General features: G+C 34.6%; 1 protein-coding gene and 1 long non-coding RNA gene across 16 annotated transcripts in view; one reads left to right on the top strand and one right to left on the bottom strand.

Annotated features, from left to right (window-relative positions):
• Positions 1-471: 471 nt before the first annotated feature.
• LOC116171856 lies at positions 472-5,743 on the bottom strand. Of its 15 annotated transcripts, XR_004145543.1 has the most exons (8): positions 5,638-5,743; positions 5,369-5,586; positions 4,448-4,669; positions 4,210-4,356; positions 3,965-4,161; positions 3,590-3,912; positions 3,298-3,400; positions 2,614-2,732 (listed from the first exon to the last, which is right to left on the bottom strand). XR_004145543.1 is itself a non-coding variant. In XM_031488877.1 (7 exons), the coding sequence occupies exons 2-7, from the start codon at positions 5,571-5,573 to the stop codon at positions 2,611-2,613; spliced, it is 918 nt and encodes a 305-aa protein (XP_031344737.1). In that variant the 5' UTR covers positions 5,574-5,586; positions 5,638-5,743; the 3' UTR covers positions 982-2,610. The 15 variants fall into 15 exon arrangements, 7 of the variants coding, with proteins under 7 accessions (XP_031344732.1, XP_031344733.1, XP_031344734.1 ...); XM_031488877.1 differs by lacking the exon at positions 3,298-3,400 and having other exon boundaries at positions 982-2,732; positions 3,888-3,912; XM_031488876.1 differs by lacking the exon at positions 3,298-3,400 and having other exon boundaries at positions 2,600-2,873; positions 3,846-3,912.
• Positions 5,744-9,862: 4,119 nt separating this feature from the next.
• The window catches only part of LOC116170913, an 86,237-nt gene continuing 69,597 nt past the window's right edge, over positions 9,863-26,502 (top strand). Inside the window, exon 1 of the long non-coding RNA XR_004145345.1 lies at positions 9,863-9,977. This is a non-coding gene — a long non-coding RNA (uncharacterized LOC116170913). The remainder of the gene's footprint in view (positions 9,978-26,502) is intronic.

Raw genomic sequence — 26,502 nt, 5'->3', positions numbered from 1 at the left:
TTTTCCAATCAACAAAAATAATTAGTCTGGTAATTGAGATGACTACGATGTCGTATAGATTTGATACCGCAGAAGATACATAGACGGTCTCCTTAAATTTAAATTACTTACATGTCGCACACTTTACTGGCATTTACTGTAAAACTCAATATTCAGACAAATTGGATTTCCATTACATTATCGTGTTCTATTCGGATGGCTTATGCCATTAATACCCAGGTAGCACACTGTCGTCAAAATGGCGTCAATTTTACCTACCATGTAATCACCACGTACGTCATTTGGAAGGTCAAAAAGACGTTTATATCACCCTAAATAGACGTACTATTGACACAGGTAAAATGACGTTATTCATTGACGTACTATAGAACGTCATTAGTGACGTCCTATTAGACGTCTTCAAAACGTTGTATGGACGTTCTTGGTGACGATTTTGAATTGTAATGAAATAAATTTATAATGGAAAAACGTATATTAAAAATAAAAAAATACACTCTAGAAATAAACTAAATGGATAATAAAGTAATGCACAAATCTATTTTCTATTTAACAAATTAGAATTAGAAAAATTCGTTTTAAAATACATTCTATGCTTTAATTTCATCGAAGGTGTGGATTAATGGGAATGAAGCCCAATTATTATTTTTTGCAGGCAGTACTAAACACTTTCCCATAACTTCATCAAGAGAGCTTATTTCAATATTATGTGATAAATCGGATAAAAGATAGATATTTAGATCTTTCGAGTTTAAAGGATAGGTGTATATAGAATTATATGTCTGAAAAAATTTGCCAACAATTAATATATTATCTTGCATTAAAATGATATTTTGAATTTGCAAAACTTTTCCTTTATTTGTTATACAATAGGAGTTTGCTTTTGAATAAGAATGAACACAAATTTCAAAACCCTTATGGAAACACTTGAGAAATTGTTTGCAATTATCAGCTGCAATTTGTGGAGGTACTGGTCCTGAATCATGAGGAAAAAGCATATTTGCGGGTGGATGCATCTGATTTACATTAAAACGAATATTTTGTATTTCCTGTATTCTACAACAGGCCTGCTGTAGTGTGTTGGTAGGTGATCTAATCAAACGTTTAATTTGCCCCAGAAAATTTTCAAAAGGAAAACAAGAAAATTGATCCAAAGGCCCATATTTAATTACATCATCAGATAGATGTAATAAAATATGAATATTATAAATTAAAAACTGGGATCCATATAATTTCTCACAATGTTTCACAAATGTATTTAGCAATTCATTAGCATATGAACATCCAAATTTTGATATCAAATGTTTTGAAGATAGAATTAATATTGCGACATGAAATAGAAGGAAATGTTCATAAACAGCTTTATGTGTGTTACTATTTAAAACAACTGCTCCTAAATATAATAAGAATGTGCGAAATTCAGTTGCTTTCCACCTTTGAACTTCACTAAGTGACCGGGGCTTCCTATTAAAATCAGAAGGAATATGTTGCTTCCATGAAATTAACATATTAGAAATAGCATTCACCTTTTGATTGGGCAACCTTGTTGTTAACGCACCATTTAACCAAAAACAAAGTAGTTTCCTCATAACACCTAAACAACAGGCATGCATGTAATCTATTGGGAACACAGAGACTAATCCAATACCTAACTTTAATAACGGAGAAATTCCGGTATGATGGTCTTCGTCCTGCTGAAGAAGAAATGAAGAATCTGTTCGCTTTGAAAAAGAGTCAGTTTCAAAAATTATTCTACCGTCTTTATATTTGCCAGGATTTGTACATTTTTCACAGCTTGAATATCCGCTGTGTGATTTTATATGTTTAATAAAAGCTCTGGCTGGAGCATCACAAAGAAAGCTATGCACACTAATGTTATAAACTTTGGAATTATATTCAAATCCATTATGTATTATTAAATTTAATTCTTCAATAAAATCATTTAAAAACAATTCCAAGGGTTTTGGTTTTGATGTACCCGAAAATATGCCCACAACGAACGGTTTACTCTTAAAATTTTTTACAAGTGCTAATATTGGCCAGAATTGTTGATTTGAACTTTTAAATAGCGGTATACCATCAATATTAAAACTAATTTCTATTTTATCTTTAATTTCAGAAATTGTTGAAAGTACAAATGAAAGACCAGTTTTTAACCCAAAATAATAAAACTGACCATCTCCAACTTTGGTAGTATTAACTTGTCTAGGCGTTCCCAATAAGGTTTTAGAACTTAGCGGAAGTTCTGGATGAAAGCGATGTAATATATGTAATAAACTGGTAATAGCTATATGTGGGATATTAAAAGTAACACACCAATGCATTAAGCTGACCAGTAAAGATGGCTCTAAAATATCCTGTGAAGGAAGTAAAAATGGATAATTGGTCTGAGAGTCGTTGGCGTTAGGATTTTCATTATTGTTTGCAACAAATTCCTCATGTAAAAATGGATGTAATATAGGCGAGTTAATTTCTCTAAGAATAGAGTTGGGATTTTCAGGTACAGAAGATGTTGACGGTAGTGGTGTACTTGATGAAGTATTGTTAAGTGTTTGTTGAACTGACTGTGCCACCCTACGAAGAAATTGCCGCTTACCAACAATAGGTTTTAATTTACGCCTTATCCTTTTGTGCATCTTTCTTTTTCAATCTTTCTTGTGAGTGTTTCAACCACACTTTGATGGTATCTTCAACCTCTTTATCGGATGCGTTAGGAAACCCCTTCTTTACAGCACCTTAAACAAAATAGCATGGATTAATATAAATGGTAAACGAACTTGTGATGACTAAATCCTTCAATATTAAATCGGAGAATGCTCTTTTAATTGATCTTTGGCCATAGTAATTAAATTTAGAGCTAACACTATCGGATAGAACCAGGGGAGAGTCGGTGAATTGTGCGCATCTAAGCGATAAAATTCGTATTTTCCAAACTATTGTAAATTCAACTCTTAAATTTGGTAGTATTGTTCTCTGTTATGTTGGTTATTACCCAAATCAATCAAAAATGATTTAAATATTCATGTTGATGATAGGGAAAAAATAAGAGGAAAAGTGGCACTGCGCATGATTATCCACCCTATGCGGTTAATTGTGCGCACCAGGTGGGGTAATTGTGCGCAAGTAGAAAAACATTAAGAGGAAGGTGTATAATCAATACGAGGTACATTTTATTTTACTGAAACATTCTATGACCTTTGAAATGTCACCTAACGGTCGCAAAAGTCACAAACGTAACCTTCTGCGGAATCGACACCACTACAAAGCTCATGCGCCCATCTGGAATTCCAAATTTTCTACCTGCTTCTCTAATTGTCCCACCATTTGTAATAAACAATAAGGCTTTTCTCATTTGACTAGCGTCCCAGGAGGCTTTATTGGATTTTCGGGTATATTTTGGCATCTGTGTGAAGATAAATACCAATAGAACATGAAACATTTTAAAGTCGGATAATTGTGCGCATCGCGCACCATTAGCCGACATCTACAAAATATTTATAAAAATTCACCAAAACAAAACTACAAATGATTTATCATAAATAGCATGCTACAATAATAATCAGATCCGTATTGCATAGCTTGCTATACTTACCGAAGCAAAAACGTCCTAATTTACAAAGGTAACACTTAATTACACAAGCACGAAAATTACAGTAAATCAGTTGACTTAACCTTCAGACAATATAGTAGGCGTGTTTACCTCAAAAATAGCGCGAATTTTACCTGTAGTTCATGTAATACCTAGAAGATGTCGCTATATGTTTCACTTCGTGAAAACAAAGGACGATTCAAATAATATCATGGTGCGCACCATTTGCCGCTGCGCACGGTTATCCGACTCTCCCCAATATGTTTAAGAATTCTGTTAGCTTTTGATGAAACAGTATTACCACCCAGAGTAGCCAAATACGATCTCTGAAAATTAATTCACAAATAATTGTCCCTAGATTATAATTAAATATCATACCAAAGCGTCAAATGTTTCCACGTTATTGGTGAGATAAATATTTAGTTCGTCTAATTCTTCAACCGTTTGGATAGGCAATTTGTATGGTATATCTGGCATACCAAATGCCACAGTAACATTGATGCTCTGTTTAGCTATCCACGCTAAAATTTGATCATTTTGTTCTTTAATGGTTGAAACCAAAGCCACCAGTTTTTCTAAAATTGGGTGAATTTGTACTCAAATATATTCTGTGCATTTCATACCTGTTATAGTTAGTTGAGTTGAGGAAATTCCACTCGTTGAACCCGTCCTCGCAGTAAAATTATTTCTAATTATATCATGGTTATTTGTGGACCTGGGGGTATCTTGAGATTGTAATTGTAATTCAGTTCTTTGAACAACTATGGGTTCTGGAAAATTTGATAATGAGCATAATTAAGGAGTATAATTACAAATGTGTGGTGAAGAGATGAAAATGTAAGGGACAAACATAATACATACCAATTTGTGAGTGTACTTCAGAAGAACAGCTTGGTCTTTTTACAGGTGGGGGCCTGGAAAGCTCGAAATCATTACTGTCTTCATCATCAGATGATTGAGAAAGTTTTTTGGTCGCCTTCGATTTTCGTTTCTTGTTGCCTCTGCGATTGAGCTCTTCTTCACTTTCGAGGTTTGATGATACTTGAGCTTCTTTTGCTTTCTTTTTTGCTTTCAAAATATCATCTACAATTGTAAGACTAACATAAGCATCATGTCATGACAACAACATTTGACATTTTGAAAGCGGTGTCGTTGAAAATTTGGATTTCAGTACAAACTTTCGATTATGATGTATTGAATATTTATACAAAACTGTGTTATGGCCATATGCACAATCAAACTTAAGCAAAGTTTAGTTTAAACGTATCCATAGCAAAATTGTTAAGGCGATTGTTGCCATGGATGTTAAGCTAAACTCGGTTTAACTGACCCTACTTACGGCCATTTTTATTTCAACTAGTTGAAATAAAAATGACCATGTTTCAGTCTGGTTCAGACACTATGGAAATATGACTTGTCAATATTGAAAACGTAACCGATACTTCGGGTTCGCACGGACGCTGCACAGCAACTGCCTACTGCAGTGGATCGGGACAGCAGTCGCATGGTACGACAATGGTACTGTGCCGTGAATGTTGTGTGGTCTCATTCGTTCTTTCAGCATAGTAAAAGAATGCGGAACGTATGACTTTTTAACGTATGTCCAAATCCATGTGTGAAAGGAGCATAAAGGTAACCGTAGTATCTAAACCAGACAATACAGACAAAATACCTACTATAATCATGTAGTCATGGTCGAAACTACAGGGAAAAATTTAAAACAAGGAAAGAGAGGGAAAAAATGTTAACCTCAATACTCATAATTAGTATTTACTAACTAACCTGTTTCGTAAAATATTCTTGATACATTATACAATTGCCACGAACTTTCATCTACTGCTTCACGCTGTGACAGTGCCTTATCGAATTTACTTTGATCCTTAAATGGCGGCCAAAAAGCTTCTTTTTTCTTTGGTGTCAACCATAACGAAGGTATTGCGCAAACCCCTCCCCCATGATTATCATCAAATTCAACAATTGCGTACATAATGTGAATGCACCTGGGATCAAATAATTATTAGTTCAAAAAATTCAATTTTTATAATACCTACTTTAATTAAATAAAATAACACACGCCAAACTTTAACGATTAATAACTTGCTGCCATCTGCACTTACAGACACACTATGTGATTTGTGCACATGCCGTGCTTGAACGTTGCACGAAGCTGTTGCAAAACGTAACACGGAGACGAACGATGAGCCAGCCTAGCTTCGAAACCGTAAATGGCGCGAATTTAAAGCAGTACCTATTTCAATATTTATTACTTTGGATAATGAAAGTCTAACCAAACGCGTTGATTTTATAATCACTTTATATTTACAAAATTGTTAACTTTAATGGCTAAAGATAAATACTGATGTACGTCAATCGTACGTAAATTTGCGCCCGTCATAATGACAGTTTAAGAAAGACGTCATTTTGACCTACAGAAAGGAACGTATGACGTCTCAGACGATAAATGACTTTAAAATGTCGTCATAAAGACGAAGGGTGCTACCTGGGTAGGGACTACTCCACTATGTCAAATTTTAGATTATAGCGCCAAGCTTTTAATTTCGCATGAAAGTCAAGATCTGATCAATAAAAGTTGTTAAAAACGAATGGCGTACTAAAAGTTACATGAAAATCTGTCAACGAACTAATTGCCAATTAGGATTATTAACAGAAAAAGTTTAAAATACGGTTTGAACTTTGTTCAGGTAATTAAAAATTACCAATTTAACTGGAAAAGCTTTTAACCAATATTTGCGTTTTCATTTCGATAATTACATCGACCTATTTGAATCGAAAGGCGAAACGTATACATGCAGATAATAAACCTGTAGGGTGTAGGTGTTACCTATAATGGTTATTGATAGTGTATTGTATTAACCAAATAGCAAATAGTGAGGTATAGAAAAGATGAAAGAGAAAAAAATTTAAGGGAAAAAAGAAAAATGGCAGAGACTGTGAGACTATCTAAGGAAAGGCGTACAGGTTGACTATAACACATCTGTAAGGAAGCTCGTATTACACTGACACGCCCACGCGCACTTTTCGCCTCGTACTTTGAATTTTGGAAATATTGTTCGATAGGGACGTACAGTATACAATGAACTTAGTGTCGTCTAAATCGAGATTCAAGTGCTATATTTAAAGTGGAGGAGTGAAGTTTCGAAATATTTTCACTTTGTCTTGTGCGTCTGTACGCCGTATGACCGGAATTTTTGGATTATTAACACTTTAAGGTAATTAAGACTTCTTTTAAATGCATGATGTCGAATAAATTTGCACGATCTGTAAATGCGTAGTTGTGAGCTAAATCGAGGAGATAAGAGTTTTTATGTTAAACTTTGTACCTGGAATTACATCAGGTATGAATTAAAAATGTCTTAATTATTTCTTTAGATTTTTGGCGGTTCATGCTGCTGAATTTCTCAAATAAATTAATATAATTAATAACACAATAATTAAAAAAAACAGAAATATCTTAAATAAATAATGAAAAATATATTATCTTAAATAGCCAAGGCTTCTTTTAGAGTCGTAAATTCTCTAGGTTTGTCAATCTGTTGATCTCGCAAATTTTTCCTAGCGAGTTTCTCTCATGAGGTCTAAAGAATGTAATCTTATTACTCTACTAACAAGGATGTAATTCAAGCTATACTCTCGCAATCTTGACGCCTCAAATAATTAGGGGGAAAAAAAATGAATAGGTAATGACACGTATTTCGTTGACCGCAATTATCCAGATGAATTCTTTACATCATGATCAAAATTTGTATGGTTTCATATCAAAATTCAAAAATTTAAATCCAAAATAAAAGCTACTGTTACAGTACCCCCTTCTGTTTTTTAAAACAAAGAAAAAATGATGAGATTTGAAAAACAACAATGAAAGGAAATTCAAAAACGTCAAAAGTTCTCCTAAAAGAAATCAAAAACTACTCAAAGTAATCTCCTAAAATGGCAAGGTAAAAAAATCTACCTCACTAACCCCAAAAAATTCTAGTTTACACTTCCCACTTGTTCACTTCACAATGTTAAATATTCTTCTTTTGTTTCAATTGATAAGTTTCCATCTTATCTCTTCACCTTCTTCTTCAAATAATGTTTATTTTCCAAATTTTCTTTAAATCTGTGTTTTAATGACTTATTTTTATTCTTCCTATGGTATCGCTGGGTCATTTTTTCCTCTCGGATTATGATCTGCTTCAGAAATTCTGTAGTATAAGTCTTCGCTTTTAGAGTACTTCCTGACGAATTTCTTTATCTTGCTTCAGTACTTCTTCTATTCATTCAACACCTTTTTATTCTGTAATACTGCACTAATCGAACTTCTTGAAGGTTTCTCGAATTTTCTTCTTTCATCTTTAATTTTTACCTCCTATTTCAACTACTGCTATTCTTTCTGCTTGTTACACCTTAAGTTTCCAACTTAGTTCTTGGTTCTAAGGAGATCTTCATAATTTTAATTAACGTTTTTTCTAATACTCCTCGCTTCTAACATCTATTATCTTTATCTAGATCTCCTACCCAGTCCAACTTTTCTGAAATAGATTGGATGACTCTTTAATATTTATTTTTTTTCATATTCAAATCCCTCCAATCTTTTTGATTTCTTTGGACTCGCTCTGTTCTATACCGTTCTCGTCTCTTCCTCTAATGTAATTCACCTGTCTTTTATTATTTTGTTATTCGTGACTCTTTTTTCTTCTTAATTTCTTAAATTGGTCTTTCTTCTTCATTTGGAACTTGAATTTGTTCTTATCGGAACGAAAATTTGTTTGGAAAGACACTTTAGAACCTTGACATTTTTGTTCGTTGACCGCAAGTATGTACACAACAAATTTCGCGGAATTCTCTTCATTTTTGTTGTGTAGCCATTTTTTTTTCGAATTTTCAAAAATTAATTTCAGATTGGTGATTTTCATGTTCACCACCCAATTTTTTTACATACTTATATGTAACACCCTATATAATTCATAAAATCAATTTATCTATTGAAGAATTCTACAAGTTAGAATGAAGGATAATCGTAAACTTGATAGCATTGGATATAAATCTATTGTAAGTTATAGAATGTGTTAATAATTTCATAAGTCGAAACTTTTAACGAAGCTACGTTTTTTGCATCCTGGTCCCAGCACCACGTCTGTGATTGCTGCTCCGTGCTTTTTAACTTGCAACATACCTATTCAATATTCATGTTTAAGATTGCGACAAAAAGCACATGCTCGCTTTTGGTTTTTCAATCTGTCAAACGGTTAAAGCAACCTGTGGACAATAAGGTATTATCTTTGTGCAAATGCTTGTGCGTTAAAACGGAACATGAAGATCTTAATTCAATTTGTGTCGACTTTACGGAATTTCTACCAACTCAAAGTCGCTAATTCACTTAGTTTGTTTCAGAATTTTGAGATGTGGATTGACAATAATTTTCAATGTAGAACGTCAGACAACGCAGTTCCGCACCTTGTGTTCATCATGTGAATTTCCAATTCAAAAGTAATTTAAATCTCTCTAAATTGGAAAACACTTTGTGCGTAAGTTGGACGATTCATTAGAATACGCTTGTGTTAACTAAATTGGAGCTCCTCAGACAATGTTCTAAAATTACTCAACTTCTTGGATCACAATTCCTTTGGTAACATTTCATTTATGGCTTCACAACCACGTGAATTAAAGCCCTCAATAAAAGACCGAACGTTCTAGCTTTCTCAAGGCCATTTTTGGGATTTGAATTCTAAATCGTAGAAAGTGTATTTTTAGAATCAGCCATATTTCCAAATGTCAACAGTAGTTGAAACGTACTGTTTCAAGAAAGAAAGGAAAATCTGTGCTAGTTCAGGGTTTTGTAAATGAAACGAAATTGATAAATATTTATAACGCATCTAATGAAATATTGATAGAAGGTTACCAAATTCAATGTCCAATGTATTTTATTCGGTGATGGTATGTATTTAAACATAAAGCTGGGGAGATTTACCCCGGTCGGCCGTTTTTATCGCACAAGAAATGTAGTTTGAACCCCTATTACCTATATGTTTTAAAGATTTATTCCTTCTAGAGATATTTTTTGATCTTATTAGTGCAAAGGTGACAATATTGTATGACAAGCCTATACGCGTTTTCATTAAATATTGAAAGTGGCGAGGATTCATAGCCATAAAACCTCCGTCATTATGCATATGTAGGGGAGTGAAGGGCTTATAAAAAATACCTTAAAAGCTTCCATATCTGGCGCAGGCGTTACCGTCACGGCACGTAAAAGCGTCGGTTTGCCGCCGTAGCCTCAGTGGCACCGCGACGTCAGTGCGTCCCCACGACGAACGGTCACTGTGTCTCATCGCGCTTTTACGTCTATTCATTTACGCACGCTAGAAACTTTGCTGTACTCTCAAATAAGGTAGGAGAACGATGATCATTTCGATTCTGTTTCGCCATTAACATTTCAGCGCTGTATTTCTGGGGTCTCAATTATTAATTTAATTAAAAAGTAAAAGTATTCTTAACCGAAACTTTCCTTCGCATCTCATGCTACAATGATGACGCAAACTTTGGTTACAAATTTAGACGAAAGCTTCATGTATTTTCGATTACAACGTTCGCAACTTCCACCTTTAAAAGCTCCAATTGTATTAAGATCAAGGTTTAGCGTAAATATTTAATCATATCATTATGAAAGTGCCTTTTAAGTTTACGAAAATTTAATATTCATGATGGAAGCAATATTCGTAATTACAATGCAATGTTACCCCCAACGAGCATTTGAAAATATTAATATGCTGTTGAGAACGTAATGGACATATTAGGCTGTTGGCTAATATAGTTATACAAAATAAATGGTAAAGTATATTAATAGTACTCAATCGAATAATCAATAATTAATTTTATATTATCGCGTGATAACACACGTGGTAGTAATTAATACTTACATACCGAATTACGCAGAGCATTGTTTCGTTACAATATAGACACATAGTTATGTTTGGAATAGGTAGGTACATATAGAAGTTTAATATTTACATTTTGTAAATAATAAATACTTTCATTATGCACTCGTACATTGCTGTGTACATTGTGCAATCGAATAGGCGTGTCGGTCTACGGTTATTTCCGTACTTTTATTAAAAAAAGGATTTCTAATCATTCTGTAAACGATATAATACTGGATGCGGCAAAAGTCTGGTCTATGGAACTTCATTAAATTAAATATTAAAGTCAAGATTTTCTTATGAAAAATGTTCTGAATTTTGGAAATGTGATCTTTGTGGGTCAAAGAATTGTATGTGCATATTACTTTTCAAAATTTAGGTTTGTTATACCCATGTCCAAAGTTATTCACATATATTTTGATAAATTGAGGGTATCCATGCAGAATGGAATCAAAGAAAATCTTTTTTAATCACGTTTTTTATTAGGTCCTGTTGCGGCTATCGATTTCGACCTATAAGGTCATCTTCAGGGTCGAATCGATAGCCGCAATAGGACCTAATACAAAACGTGTTTAAAAAAGATTTTCTTTGATTCCATTCTGCATCACACAACACGTTTAAAATAAAGAACGATGGAACAATACATCAACTGAGGGTATCCATGTTTTCTTGAACTCAAAATGGGGTGGACATTGAAGAAATTAGGGTGGAATTAAAAACTCAAAACCTTCCCCATGCGTCTAAATTTATTGATTAAATTGTGGAATAAATAGTTGCGACTAGTTTCGACGTTACCGTTATCTTCTGGCTTTAAAATTAAGGACTAACATTCTATGTTTCCCTAAATGGTAGAACGAGTAGTTACATATTGAACAAATCTAACCTTAGAACTAGGTGCATGGGGAAAATAACATAAGGATTAAAACATTAGTAAGGACAGCTACGTTACAAACGAAAAAATTGACCAAAAAGGTCTCTTAAACAATTTAATTTATACACAGTTCGTCATGACAATGTGAGAAGGCGGAAACCAACGCCATAACCATAGTTATGGGGAAGGTTTTGAGTTTTTATTCCACCCCAAATTCTTATATTTTGATAGGTGGTAAGAAAAAACCTAAACAAAGCACATAATAGCCCCATTCTGTCTTACAGCTGCAGGAAAACAGGACGCAAATTTTGGACCTTTGGGGGCTTTTCATTTACACTGATTTACTGAAAAAAGTGTTTACTTTGGTTCTCCCACTAATCCGTTTTTGTTACATTTTACATAGGTATACAGGGCAAAAATTTTGTTTGGAACATTAACTTAAATTGAAGATTTATTCAGTGTTCCAGAGAAAATTTTCATCCTCACATAGATTTATTTAATATAATAATTTACACTAATAAACCTATGTTGAACACACAATTCGTAATTGCATCCATAAAAGGTAAAGGGTAGGCGTCCTTACGCCCTATTACACTATCTCTTTACGCACCGTGATTTTTTAATGATATTTATTTATTTGTGTTAGCAACTAAACGACTTAAGGTTCAAGTGTTAATTTTCACGTTTTTTAGACAGAAAGTGGTAGAAAGGTTCGAAATGTTTACTAAAATGAAAAGACAGGAAGGTTTTAAGTCTAATAATCAATAATTTTGAATGAACAATGCAGAAAATGTTAATGAGCGAGATAATTTGCTGCGTGAATCCACTAACACAAAATATTATTGCAAAAACATGTGTAAATCGAAACTCAGAGTTTCTTGTTAGCAGGGTCCCACCCCTGGGACGGGTGACTGGGCCCTCGTGCGAGAAATTCAAGCGCAAAGTTTCTGAAGATCAACCACAGTTTTCGATGTCGTAACTATTTTAATTACAGTATTTCCCATCTCTGGTATTGTTTCTGAATTGTTAATAGTTTTGCAAAATGCCCTAAAAAGTATACAGTTGCACGAGGGGTTCCAAAGCCATATGTATGTAAATAGGAAAAAACTTTTTGAGAGTTCATTGCGGAAGTTACATTGTTACGCCTGGTATCTGCAGTTTATTATATTCTGATCTTTTTAGAATAGATAAATCCTTTGGCCATTTAACTTTACTCCATCACGCACCTTGTTACTTATGTAACCACGCACGTTCTCAAACGTATGTTTTTTATATTATGCGGCGATGTTGAAGGAATAAGTTTCTACTTGCTCGTGTTGAACTATTCGACTGTCGCATTTCAGTTTTATACAGTTCTATCACGATTTTACTGTAGAACATCACTTTAGCTTTTTAAATTTGCCCTTATTATAACCTCCTTTTTCTCTTTTTCGTCAACGTCAAAGATGAGTTTGTTACGTCCTTGTACAGGGTGAGTCAACGATTGCGCGGAGTAACTTAATCCTTGAAGATAAGATTTTTCGATAGAGTGTTTTTGTATTATGATATGGTTGAATATTCTCCGCATTTTAAAAATATTTGGAATTATACAGGGTTCGCCCACAAAGTAGGGCGCCCAAATAGTACATTTTTTTAAATAGAACCCTCTGTATTTGAATGCATTTTTGAGTTTTACGTGTAATTGTCTTTTTTATTTGGTTAATATCCGAAAAGCTAATAGTTTTAAAGATAATTCGATTTTTAAGGAAAATTGGGCATTTGCAAGCGTCAGTATATTGTCAAAATTATTACTTAAATTTTGATTCCAGGTTTTATATTTTTATCCTGAGTTAAGTAAAAGTCAAATAAATACATCTACTATGAAACATTAAAAATATAGCTTACAGGGTGTTTTTTTGGTAGGTCCAAAGTTGCAGAACTTCATATTAAAAAATCTCACTTTTTTTAACGGAACACCTTGTATATTTTTCTATCATCTTTTAGCTCCTCCAAAAACCTTCAACTTTTGATGATAATGTCCTGTACCTATCTGCTATTTTTCCAAATATCTTTACATCAATATTTTTGCGCCTGGCTACATTTGCACCGCTCATTGGTGCTTTTTAAACTAATGCCGAGATTGATAGAAAATAGAAATTGAAACAGCCTTGATTTAATTTTATTCTCACTCGTGCATTATATTTTCTTGGTTCAGAATTGGCAAAAATTTAAATCGAAATAAAGCTTTGAAATACTTCTCATAGTGATAGAAAAAGATCTATTCGTCAATTATGTTCTCCTAGTAGCAAGAAAAAAATTTACAAGAGTTTGTCGACAAATACAACGTGTATTAGGAACAGAACGACCCCTTCGTGCATTATATTCTCCTGATACAGAATTGGAAAAGATTTAAATCGAAATGATGATCGCTTGAATTTCGCCCGCAAGGTTTTAGTATTTTTTGCATTGTTAGATTGACGGTTTGAATTTCGTTAGTAATTTTGTTCTGTCATGACTGTCATTTAAGAAACCAGTGTCGCTGTTAATTGTTGTGTGCCATTTGCGGTTTATTACTTTTTCCATTTTGAACAATTTTTAGAGTTGATGCACTAAAATATGTAAGAAACGTGACTGCGTGTAGTGTTAGTTTATAATTTGTGGTAAAACAGAAGCAATATTTGTAGATTATAAATAAGTAAACGATTTACTGAAAGCATGATGATACACCACTGCAATTAAATAAATGATCATCAATTAGTACCAACTTCATAATTTTTTTGATTTGCGGGAAATTCAAATTGTCCTCACTTCTAATGAATCACCCGGTACTTCTGATAGTAATAGATCTCTTCGTCCATTATGTTAATCTCCTAGCAGCAAGGAAACATTTACCAGAGTTTGTCGACAAATACAACGTGTATTAGAAACAGAACCACCCCCTCCTGCATTATATTCTCCTGGCACAGAATTGGAAAAGAATTAAATCGAAATAAAGTTTTGAAATACTTCTCATAGTGATAGAAAAAGACCTCTACGTCCATTATGTTCTCCTGGTAGCCAGAAAAATGTTTGATAAGTTTGTCAACAAATAACAGGTGTATTAAGGAAAAGAAAAGCTCTGTAACAGGTGTATTAGGAACAGAAATACCTCCTCATGGAGCTATTATACCGTCCAGAGAACGAAGGAACACATTGACACCGCAGAAACCAATAAGGGAGTTTTCACCTACTAGTTTTAAAATTAGAATCGTATGCGGTCTAGGGTAAATGCCGCCGATACGCTTGAACACACAGAAGTAACGGAAGTTGCCACATATGGAATGATCCTCGCCGTTAATATCTCGTTCGTGACCCGGTGACCTATTTCTGACACGGGTTTCACAGCAAAATCGTCGCTTGCTATCAGCTGATGTGGAGATGAGCTAAGGGCGTCGGAGCGTAAGTGTGAGTTTAACTCAAGGTTATAAGACTTGTACGTCGAACAAGAATTGGTATCTAACGTAAAACGTGTATGGAACTAAAAAGAATCAAAGGTCCCTTCCCCCTTCTTTGATGATAAAATTGACCTACCTCATAGATAAGAGGGCTAATGGTAGATGTCAATGGAAATTTCAAATTACATTATAACAAATGAGAGCCGCAACCTAAAGAAGATACGCAATACGTAAACGAAATGCAACATGGCGACACTTACGTCTAAAGGGTAAAACGTATATTATTAAAACCTTCACTGAGCGCACAGGTGGATTCATAATCCCAGAGATCAATATATTCGGAAGATGGCAATTAGAATTCCATGCGTTCTACTTGCACTTTCAGCTGTTCTTTAATTGACATGTGCTTCGATGCGGCTTACGAAAAAAGGCCTTGAAAATGGACATCCAAAAATCAAGGCAAAGAAAATACGCTGCCGTTTCTGCGCGAAAAATTGCGTGGATAAATTCCATCAATCCATCAAATCGCTATAATAAGGCTCCCTAATGAAGAAAATAAATCGTTACAATTTTTGTACGAAGGTCTATCGGTGCAGATTTCAAGGTCACAAGTTGAAAAACTACGCGAAGGGAAGCTTCACAGAAAATCAAAAAGGACAGCAAATAATTCGTTGTTTCTTAACATTTGTCTGGGTCTGTCAGTATTGATTTGAGGATAGGACACAAATAAATTAAAGCATTATTGAAAAAAACACGTCTGTTACGTTAAAGTTTACAAACAGATTTTTGGTTGTTCTTTGATTTTTGAGATTTTTTGTTAAAATTGAGAAAATTTTTGTCGGGAATGAACAATTCAACTTTCTACAAAAATTTGCGACGGAATCCGTTCAACTTAAACTCTTTGCGAGTAATAAGCATTTATAATGTGCTTTCGTATTGACGTCCGCGTTTTTCAACGCACATATTATCAAAACGGGACAAGACACGATCCCTAACTTTTTCTTGAAAATTAAATTGCATACAATCTACACCCTAAAGTTTTGAAATCTCGTTTGATTTCAAGATAATGCGACGTGTACATTAGAATATACAATAGAAAGTATGAAGTCGGATAGAGTGACGTCACATCACGATTAACGTTCGCGTCTTTCGTTTGATCCCATAGTGTTTATCCTAATCTGCTATTAAATGAATACACTTTCAATCCCCAAGCTCTTTCAGAGTTTCAAGTGTTCCAGGTCTTACTTCTCGAATTTCCTCTAAATAAGGGACGACGTGGTCCTCGTAAAAATATGTTAATAACTGGACCTATCTGAACCGCGTATAATTTATTAGTCTCGTTCCTTGAAGCAAACCATTTGTAAAGAAGGTGAAGGTTTCCGCAGTAGCCGGACGAATGTGGCGTATGTCAATTTTCTCTTTGTTCGCGCGGAATACTGCTAAACATTGTTCATACATATTACCCTTGTTGGCCAAAAGCAGTTCTGCAACGTTAATTATTATTAATTGAAATTAGGACTGCAAAATTCGTTTAATTAACGTCAATTATTTGTAAGTGAGATTAAGCTGCGCTCAAGTATACGAGCAGCTGACGTAAATTATATTAAATATGGATAAAAGTATTCATTAATGATTTTAGGTTGCTTCTATTGTGTATTACTTTTATACATTACCTCTCTGTGAATATAATAATGTGAAATTTGTACTGGTTTGGAGTGGTTGCTGCTTTGCTTGCTAGTTTGCCTAAAAAAGGATTGTCCGCAGCTGTCAGTTAAGGCTAGAGTAGGTATGCTTCTAAGAAAACGGGATATTTCAGCCTTCTAATACCAGTTCACGTAGAGCATCGAATTGGGCCTGACTCCCGACTATTGTCAATTATCCCTTCGTTGGTTGTAGACTAATTTAAGTCAGTTGACGAAAAAGAAGTAACGTGGAAATACAGCCCGAATTCAGAATCAGTGATTTTCTAGTCGAAAATGATTCAGTATTCTAAGGTTGAACGAGACAAAGGGTAGTTTTAGTTGCTGTACAACTAAGGTTTATTTTATTTTATTTGTATTCAATGCAAAACGATTCCTTTAAGGATATTGATGAGTCTGTCTGATTTTTTCTCGTTTAGTAGTAAAGAGAAAGCATTCCTTAAAGGCTCGGCTGGTTTATTTTGACCCGATTTCAAATAATGCATTTCCAATTATATATTGATATATACTTGTTCCGTAGTAGTGCCTAAGGAGGGAGTTTTATAATGGAGATACCCGCCTTACACTGATATTTACGTGTCCCAACATTTCTCAATAATTTACATTTAATAAACATATGTAGGTACCTATCCTTGTTTGGTTTCCATGATTCGTGACATACTTAAAAAGTGTTCGTCTTTATTTAACCAAATGGGTTATCCGATAATTCTTATTATGATGAAAAAAGGGAACCTTCGGAGACTTTAAATTTATGCTAATTGTGTGGAAGCAAGTGATAAAAATAAAAATTGTTCAAAATAAAATACTTCCCCAGCTAATTAGCGTAACCCAGAATAATGACGGAATGTTTTCAATTTCAACATTAAAAATGCAAATTTCATTACTTGAAAAGAGGGTAAGCATGGCCAATGAGGGGAGAAAGAAATTAATTTGAGAAACAAAAATGGTATATTTTAACAAGGAATGTATACTTCTTTCATTTACAACGGAGACAGTTACAGAATAATGTTTTAGTGTCTGGTTGTATAGTAAAATGCTTGAAACGCCATTGTCAAACATCAAAAGGCTAACGTATTTGCTCTTTGATAAACTTTCAAAGAGAACATTTCAGCCGCAATTGAGAGAAGTATCAGATTCAAGTAGTCGATACATCGCTTTGAACGCGACGCTGAAATGGTTTTCAACAATTTTGAATTAATGACGACTACTCTTTTTCTGTTTGTCTGATTATTGGAGCAGTACGACATTTTTGTAAAAATGCAACGGTTGCATGTTCGAACACGACCGTCGTTACACTGATCATCAACTCTCGGCTATTTTTTTTTTGGAAAAACGTACATGCACACCATTCTGAAGACGATCTTTATGAAAAAGCATAAAACTTCTTATTAGAAACGTTTATGAAGGTTTTCAAAGAATTACCAAACAGCGTTTCATGTTTTCCTTGAAACCCGACACTTCTACGCAAATTTTTAAATGAGTTAATTACTGAAATATTAAAATTAGTTATAATTTTTATAATTTTGGATACCCAAAAAGTTTCTTTTAAAAAATCTTGCTTTGAAGATATCCGGCGTTCCAGACCAAATGTTCACCCTGTATATGGAGCGCAAAGATCATTTCGCTGAAAAGTATGTAACGGTAAACATTTTTTTTCTTGGCTGGCTGGAGAGAAAGTGGTTAATGGTTATGGTCATCAATTATTCAGTTTTATCGTTCTATGTACTTCAATACTTGCTCCTTCTTCTATGGTGGAATCGTTATTGCACAGTCTTCACTTAGTTGTGGGGAGAATTTTTAGTACCCCCACTCGTCCTGGAGTCAGGGACTTCTGTTGGGCACGGTTTCTTTAATTCTATGGAAAATCATTTCCATGACGTCGTAACGGTAGCTATTAATTTGGATACCTAGCATAACCCTGGGCACAAACAGATAATTTAGCATTAAATCCATTAGCTAAGTCGTATTTTGGGCTCGATTAAAAACAACACCATTACAGATTTATTAGACAAAATCAATCAAATAAATCTGAAATAAAAATAGGCACTGATGGCCAGAATACAAATACCACGCAACAAGCGATCGATTGAAACAATTAATTTTTAAAACCCTAATTACTTTAACGTGTTAATAATCTAAAATATCCGATCTTAATTGCGATTCTCAACAAACAGAACCCACAAACAAACACAAAAACCAACTGGTCTGGGAACTTCACCTCTTTATTTTAATTCATAAACTTCATTTCTTTAATTCGACTTAAACATTCACTTTAAACGGCTCTTAGAGCACTAACTTCCTTCTACAAAACTGTGCAACTGGCAAGACGATTGTCTTATAACAAAATACGCTGACAGCTATACACCAAAAGGCTCCACGACCAAAAAAATCACGATTACCGTCCAGTTCGTTAATCAAAAACCTTTCCTGCGCGCCTTCAAGTTGATTAAACACCTGTGCTTTCTTATCTTGAAACGAATTAGCTAACGCAGCGATAACAAATTTCTTATCGCAATGACCGGAGATAACATATTTACAATAGAAGGAAATTAATCTTTTAACATTAAATAAATAAAATATAAGCGATTACGATTACATTAAATAATTCTCAAACGCAATCACATGGGCTTCAAATACCATGATCGAAAATGTCTCAAATTAAGCACCACATTTACGCTTAAAAATAAATGAAATTCAAATTATTCACCAAGGTGTTAATAATCGTTACATTCCTCGTTATATCCGGTCGATTCTCTTTAATTAGACGCACAAACCCTCAAACACCAAACGATGATACTTCGGAACTTCACTTTTTCTCATTGCACTTGAATATCATTTTACATAACACTGGCTTTGTGTGAATTACAGATGTAATTTTGGCTCTTTGACGGTGGTAAAACTCCCTTTCACGGGTAACTTGAAGACCTTAGAGAAAGGCTTTACATAAGCGATAAAGACTCCTAACTTTTTCGTAAACGTTAACATATGCTTCAGCTGGACCGCCCTACACTAAAAACGCCCACGAGACCGATTAACTTTCACCAAGAAAAAAATCACAATTCACATCTTTCTCTGCTATTTAAAACATTCTGCTCTCTCTCAGTGTTCTGTTCCACTTGTTTATCAAAATTCAAGCGTCTTCGAACGAAATTAAACACCTGTCTTTTTATCGGCTTATCTTCAAAGTTAATTAGTTTTACCTGTCGAGAAAAGCTCTTATCGCAATGACCGGAGATGAACTTTAAAGTAACACAATTCAAGTATTTGTTGAACTTTATCTAATTATACGTAATTCAACCTTATAATATAGATAACAAAATCAACTAAACCATTATTTCACAAAATCAACACCAAATAAACCTGATACAAAACACTTTGAATAACATGATCGAAATTGTGTTCATTCTAAATTAACAACTAACATTTAACATCAAAAATTAATGAAATTAAACACACTCAGAGTGACCCAACATTCCTGTAGGTGCTGAAACCAACTAAAACGTCCACATGACGTAGTTTATACAACAATAAATATTGCTGTGTGCACTGGTCCGTAGGCCAGAAAGTCGTGCACAAAACACCACAACAAAAACCTAGCTAGCTCTTTACCTTTATTTATTATCACGGCACAAAACTTCCCCCCAGTACAGAGATTTGATTCTGCTCTCAGTTAACCTGTTCACTTCTAATAGATAGTGGGTCAAACCTTAAACTCCAAACTGAACTTCAAAATTTTGAATAATTAAAATGGACCTTGGGCAAGCATCCAATGAAAACACAGGTAAATTAGAAATGGAGTCGTTAGAATGAAACACACGGAAAATTAATGTGACAATTACAGAAGTGCCATTTAATTCTAACACATACAAAGAAAATGGTACAAACACACAAACAATTATTACAAAAAGACTAAAATTAAGACTTAACTACTTACATTACTTGTCCGGGAATGGTAATCTAAATAAAAAGCTATTCGTAAACAAAAACACTAACGACCGCGTAATCGCAGCATCCTCTTTTCGGGCAGACAAGGACGTTCCAATAACAAAAACTCAACTTCAAACTGAGTCAATTTGACAACACACTTATGGGGGCGCCTCTCCTTGCAGCACCTTTGATGGCCAAGACTTCGAAACGTAGAACAAAAACTAGCCGCAAATTCGGCTTCCGACTACGCAAACGGAAATTCTTCGAACTTCAAACCCACACCTTTTAATGCTGGCTGTCGCTTCAACACAAATAATCCACGACGGAACTCGTAAAAAGCGAAATAAATTCTTCTACGAAACGTAACTCGGTGCTGACGTAGCAAAGAGATTAATTAAATTTTCCAAAAGGCTGATTTCAAATGTCAACGAAACGTAGTACGGCGTAAACTCTTGCTAAAAAGCGACGCTTTCCTTCTTTACGTCCTATTTAAGGCGAAAACCCTTCTTCCGAAAATCAAAATTTTAACAACCAATCATACACAGTTGACAACAAAGACAATCTCCTCACGTATGTTAATAGACCAAAAATAAATCAATTTGTTATCTTGTAATACTCAACAATCAAAATAAAAAAATGCCATTATATGCAATGTCCCGGCAGAATTCCAACGCCTTGAGAGATTTTTGGAAAATGTTAATCTACCTAGACATTATAGTAATCTCATTTAGAATGAAGACATGCCATAAGAAAGTTAACAATAGCACCAGGTCGTAGAGTTGGCGCTGCGTTACCTCAAACCCACCGTATTAGCGGCCAACTAGCTTAGGGTTAAACACAGCTTGAGAATCCTCCACAGCGGTAGTTCGTTGTAGGTAAAATGATCTTGGTAACTTCGTTGCACTAGGTTAGCGCCACTCAATTTCAAACTTAACTCCCCCCGTATGAAATTAAGAAGGTACGTGGGGAATAAAAAAAGTACAAGTCAACTTAGATACCAAAATACATGATGGTTAATTGTCGTTATTAAATGGCAAAATAATAATGGTCCCCACAATGGAACACAATTATTCAAAATTATAAGCTACGCCACACACAAATCTGGAAGGGCATCGCTTTGCTCGTAGCAAGCTTCTATCACCAGCACGATACCGGATCGACCAACCTCTCCAGAAGGCAGTGGTGGTCTACCATAACATACGCGTGTTAAACTCGATCATATCTTAACTAAGAGTTGAACGTGATCGCATATAACCCAGAAGGGGTAAAAATAGTAATTACTAATACGCTAACAATTACGGAAGTTGTTTCATTTGTTGAGGATAGAAATCTGGATATCAAGTACCGGCGATCCAATTCCAGACGATGGCCGCTCCTTATCAGCAGTGTTGGAAAATATGTCAAACGTTTGGGCACTCGCAGGCAAATGGTGAGCTTAGTCCAAGGTTATCAACTTGTAACTCGTACGTCGCCCAAGAATCTTATGTACTTATGTATAGTAAAACCGGAAAACGTATCCGGAACTTAAACTGGTACTTGAGATTGAATTTGAACTCGTTCTTTAAAACTGATACCATAAATTAAAACCCTAAAAGAAATCAAAGGTAACCCCTTCGTTGATGTCTATTATAGATGAATGCAACAATGTTCGATGGAAAATTCCAATATGTTAAATATCAGCCGAACCTAAAGAAAAGAGGTACACGTCAAGTAAATGCAAATGGCGTACTTACGATAAGAAAGAAGAAGTAACGCAACTATATCCTCCTACGAAGTTAAGAGATCCCGTCCACTAAATATTGCGAAATCCCCAATTAAATTACTTCAATTGCTAAAGATTATTAAAGTAAGGATGGCGGCAGTTTAAATTACATGCTTTCTCAACTAATGCCTCAACTGTTTAATTAAAATGAAGTGCACTCTGTGATAGTTCGCAATCGAAAGATAAGAATGAAGGTCGACCACCGATAACAGGAAATCGCAGCCCAAAAAATTGCGCGCAAAAATTGCGTGCTTGATATTCCAACAATAGATAGTCATCTATTCGAAGATTACGACTGTTACGAGGATCTTTCAATAAATATATTGGTTAATTTTTCGTAAAAATTGCGAAATGATAATTTTGCGTGCGTCGCTATGAGCATGTCTATTGGAAGAATTTGAGTATGTAATAGAACATCTGACTGGAAGAAAAATGGGTCAAAGTATAGTTACTGTTTATTTTCTTCCAATATGATGCTGGGTACATAACATTAAAGTAAAATCTGCAAGCATAACTTCAAATTTCATATTGCAGCACATACTTATTTCATTAATAACCATGATTACTTTGTTGCCAAGTTGTAGCAAGTTTAAAATCGATTCACCACTAAAATATCTCGACGCTGAAATATTAAATGGACATTCTAGCGGTCTCAATTTTGTTTCGGAAACGTCAACACCGTTGCAAATAGTTCAGTTTTATACCAAACATTTTTAGTAATATGTGGTAAGCTTCATAAAACAGAGCTTTGAAGCACAGAGACGATTGCACATGTATAATGTCTGTTACGATGCAGTAAACTGATGTGATAATAATAAAATTTCCTTCCACGATACTGCAGTGCATTTCCGTTTCCGTTTACTAACGGAGTAGGTATGTATGTGATAACGGTTAAGCACTTACGTTTGAGACTTTCGAGCATATGTACAAAAATGAAAACATCTTGCGATAAAATGTTTAGAGCTATTTTCCACAGAGATTGAGTATACGTCAAAAGAAAATGACTTTGCTAAATGGCTTTAAAATTGAAAGCTCAACTTTAATATAATAAATTGGTCACGAAAGAGAAACGGTTGTGACCTGCGTATGAATTCCACGGTGATCACCCCTAAGTGATTGACAATCTAATAAACGCGAAACATTCGTTCGGCTAAGTGCAAGGTAACTTATATAATGTATCAATTGCCATGAAGTAAAATGGTAGGTACGAATCGTGTGACAGATAAATATTGAATATAATTCTAGGATGTGCGACCAACTTAACTCGCATTTTATTCGAGGGGACTATAATTTTCAAGATCAATAAATCTATTTGAAATTCCAAACGAAAATTTTCCAAGTATAAAAGAATCCCTCATTATATTGATAGATGTGGAGATGTAAAATGGCGAAAAGAGGAATCCTAATTCATCTTTTTTAAATTGGAACTTCGAAAAATATATCAACGTGTTATTCATTGCATTGGAATGCGGGAGCGTATACCTACCTACATTTCGGAGGATTATTTATTTGCATTTCCATTTTGTATATACGTATGGCCAGCACGCAAAACGACTACCATCATTACGGCGGGTTTTGAAAATATACCTATATTTATTTTCTATTCGAGTCTTTTGGATAGCGCGGTGAAAAATCCGCTTAGGATTGGTAAATTAAAATGCGATTACCCACCCACAATAAAATTAAATGGCATATTTCATATATAACAGCAACCTCAACTAATAATACTTAGATGTTCTTTGAAACTACGGCAATTTGATTCCCAACAGGAACACAAATTGGTTCGAAACTAACTTGGACTCCGGTAAATCTAAATTTATAACGTGCTTATGATGATAAACATCTTCCTATTGTAGTAATTACAGAGTTGCAAGATATTAGCAAAAACAGCAAACGTAGAACTTTGCTGCAAACAAAACCGCTGTATTACTCAAGATAAACCATCACAGATTTAAGAATATTTTTGAAATATTCTACTAAATAAAGTGCCCACCCGCCCAGACGTGTCATTAGAACTTTTGCGTGAAGGTGGAATCCACAAACTACAATTAAATCAACTGTGAATATTCATTCTTGGGGGAAATTTCATATTCTATAACAGTTTAAAAAAAAAACTATTTGGTTGAGTATCACTGTAATCTTTGACCGAGGACCACTGCTTTCGCAGCTTCTTCAGTTTCACGAGCTCCGATTGGTGCATCATTTTTACTTTACGTATCATTATTAAAAATTCAAACAATTAGCTTGGATCCAGATATACTTTTCTCCCCTGTTTGAGGCTATAATTTGAATTGATACTGGATGCATACGTAAGTACGGCCATTTCCCCTTAGCCATCTTGTTATCTCGTACGTTCTTTTTAGCATTTTGCCATTTGAAGCTTAAATCGTATATTATTTGTTTCCTAAGTAACCACCTTATAATTCAAGGGAATGTTACTATTTATGTTTTGAACGAGTTTGATATGTAATCTCTTTGCAGGGTTTTAATTGCAGTTAGAATTTTTTAGTTCAATTCTAACTTCAAATTATAAGTAGGCATCCACGTTGATTACTGATCCATTTTTAATTCAAGGCGCCGACTGACTGAATTGTCATGTACACCGTCGCGCTTTATATCGTAATAATGTGACCTTGATCTCACCTTTAGTTAATAGAAAGATCATTTGGGAACGTGAAGTGACCTTTGATCGATACCTTGAAGGTTACTAGCAGGGGAGAGCCAAGAGCGAGTGTCGCAAAAAGTGGGGTTAATGACTTAAGTGCCCTTGAAATTTTATGGGATCAATGACCTTGGATAACATTGAAAATCGGATGGTCTTGCAATGTATGGGGTCAAGGTCACCACTCACGTGGTACGCGACTTTCGCCTTGATCTAATTTCCAAAGTCACCGCCCACGTGGTACGCTACTTTCACCTTGACAGAAAAGAAGAAGTACTCGATGCGGATGGCTGCTGAGAGTAATTAGCTAAAATAAATAGGTAAACACAACCCAACGATTAATAATTAAACATTACCTTAAAACTACACAAAAACAAAACCTAATGCAGAGAATAGTATACATAACCACAATTAATTTTTAAACCAATTGAAGTAAATGTAAATTGATTAGAATTAGCTGTTGTTTTAAAATCATGAAATTTTTAAGTGTAATTAAAAAATGGGAATAACACTTACCTTCGGTGGAGGCGGCTTACGTGTGTCATGGAAATTTAGGAAATGTGATTTTTTCTTGTTAAAAAAGCTCCAACTTATCAAAGTTTTTCGGGATAAAGTACGTACGTTATCGATTCTGACGGATGTTCTGTAGCACATACACCACTGAAGTGGTTTATCCATTTTTAATTCAATTGTGCGTATTGCTCTTCCCTTCCACCATGTGTTGATATTAGTTCCATCGCATCCAATCAATCTCCAGTAGCTACTTTGAACACCGCGTTTTTGCATGTAAGAGAGAATTTGTTCTGCTATAATTACTGCCTTGGCAGATTGGGCCAAAGACAGATTTCCAAAATGCTTTCCACGAGGTTTCAAAATTATCTGAATATCTTCCTGGAACCGACTATGTGACTCAGTGGTAGAGCGTTGGGCTACATAGCCGGAAGGTCGGGTGTTCGAACTTGGCCTGAAGTAAGAATTTTTCATCTGTGGTCTAGATGGGAATTCCCTTAGATCAGTTACGAGCATTCTACCGGCTACTCCGAATTAGGTTTTCCTGCAGCTTTCCTAATTCGTAACGTAAATATCGGAGTAGTATAGAACAACTTAAGACCTTTTGCATATGCACCTCTAAAAAGCATTATGCGGGTCACTCTGTAATTGGACACAAGTCTGTTGAGGGCCTAGAACATGAGCGGGACAATAAATAAATAAAAAAATAAATACAAATAGATATTTCGTTATTTAGTTGTCTAAAAGTTTGGTGTCTCCGACCGTCGAAATATAATCCTTAATTTCGAAAAACTCTCCTCTGAATTGCAAGTTAAGCACATCTAAATGTGACTTTTTTGTTGTGTCATAAATGAACTGATTCCTATCCGTTTTTTTTATTGACAGATCTAAATAGTGACTAAAAAAAGTTGTTTAGGGTACCGGGGGTGCGTATAAAACATTTTTTATAATTTAGAAAAAATCTTGTTTACCCTTCCTACAACCTTCTTTACCAATTGAGATTTCCAAAAAAAAATAATTTTAACCCGCCCTTTGAAGCAACCTGTATAGTATAGCAACAGTAATAAACGATGATATATCGGACCTGTAAAAGCAATGAAATTGTACAGGAAATTCGATCACAAATAAACAATATGTTGATGTCCAAACTG

Source organism: Photinus pyralis, unplaced genomic scaffold (genome assembly GCF_008802855.1).
Source record: "Photinus pyralis isolate 1611_PpyrPB1 unplaced genomic scaffold, Ppyr1.3 Ppyr1.4_LG5, whole genome shotgun sequence".
Taxonomy (NCBI): Eukaryota; Metazoa; Arthropoda; class Insecta; order Coleoptera; family Lampyridae; genus Photinus; species Photinus pyralis.
Note: the sequence above shows the minus strand (reverse complement) of the source record. Positions and strands in the feature narration are given on the sequence as shown.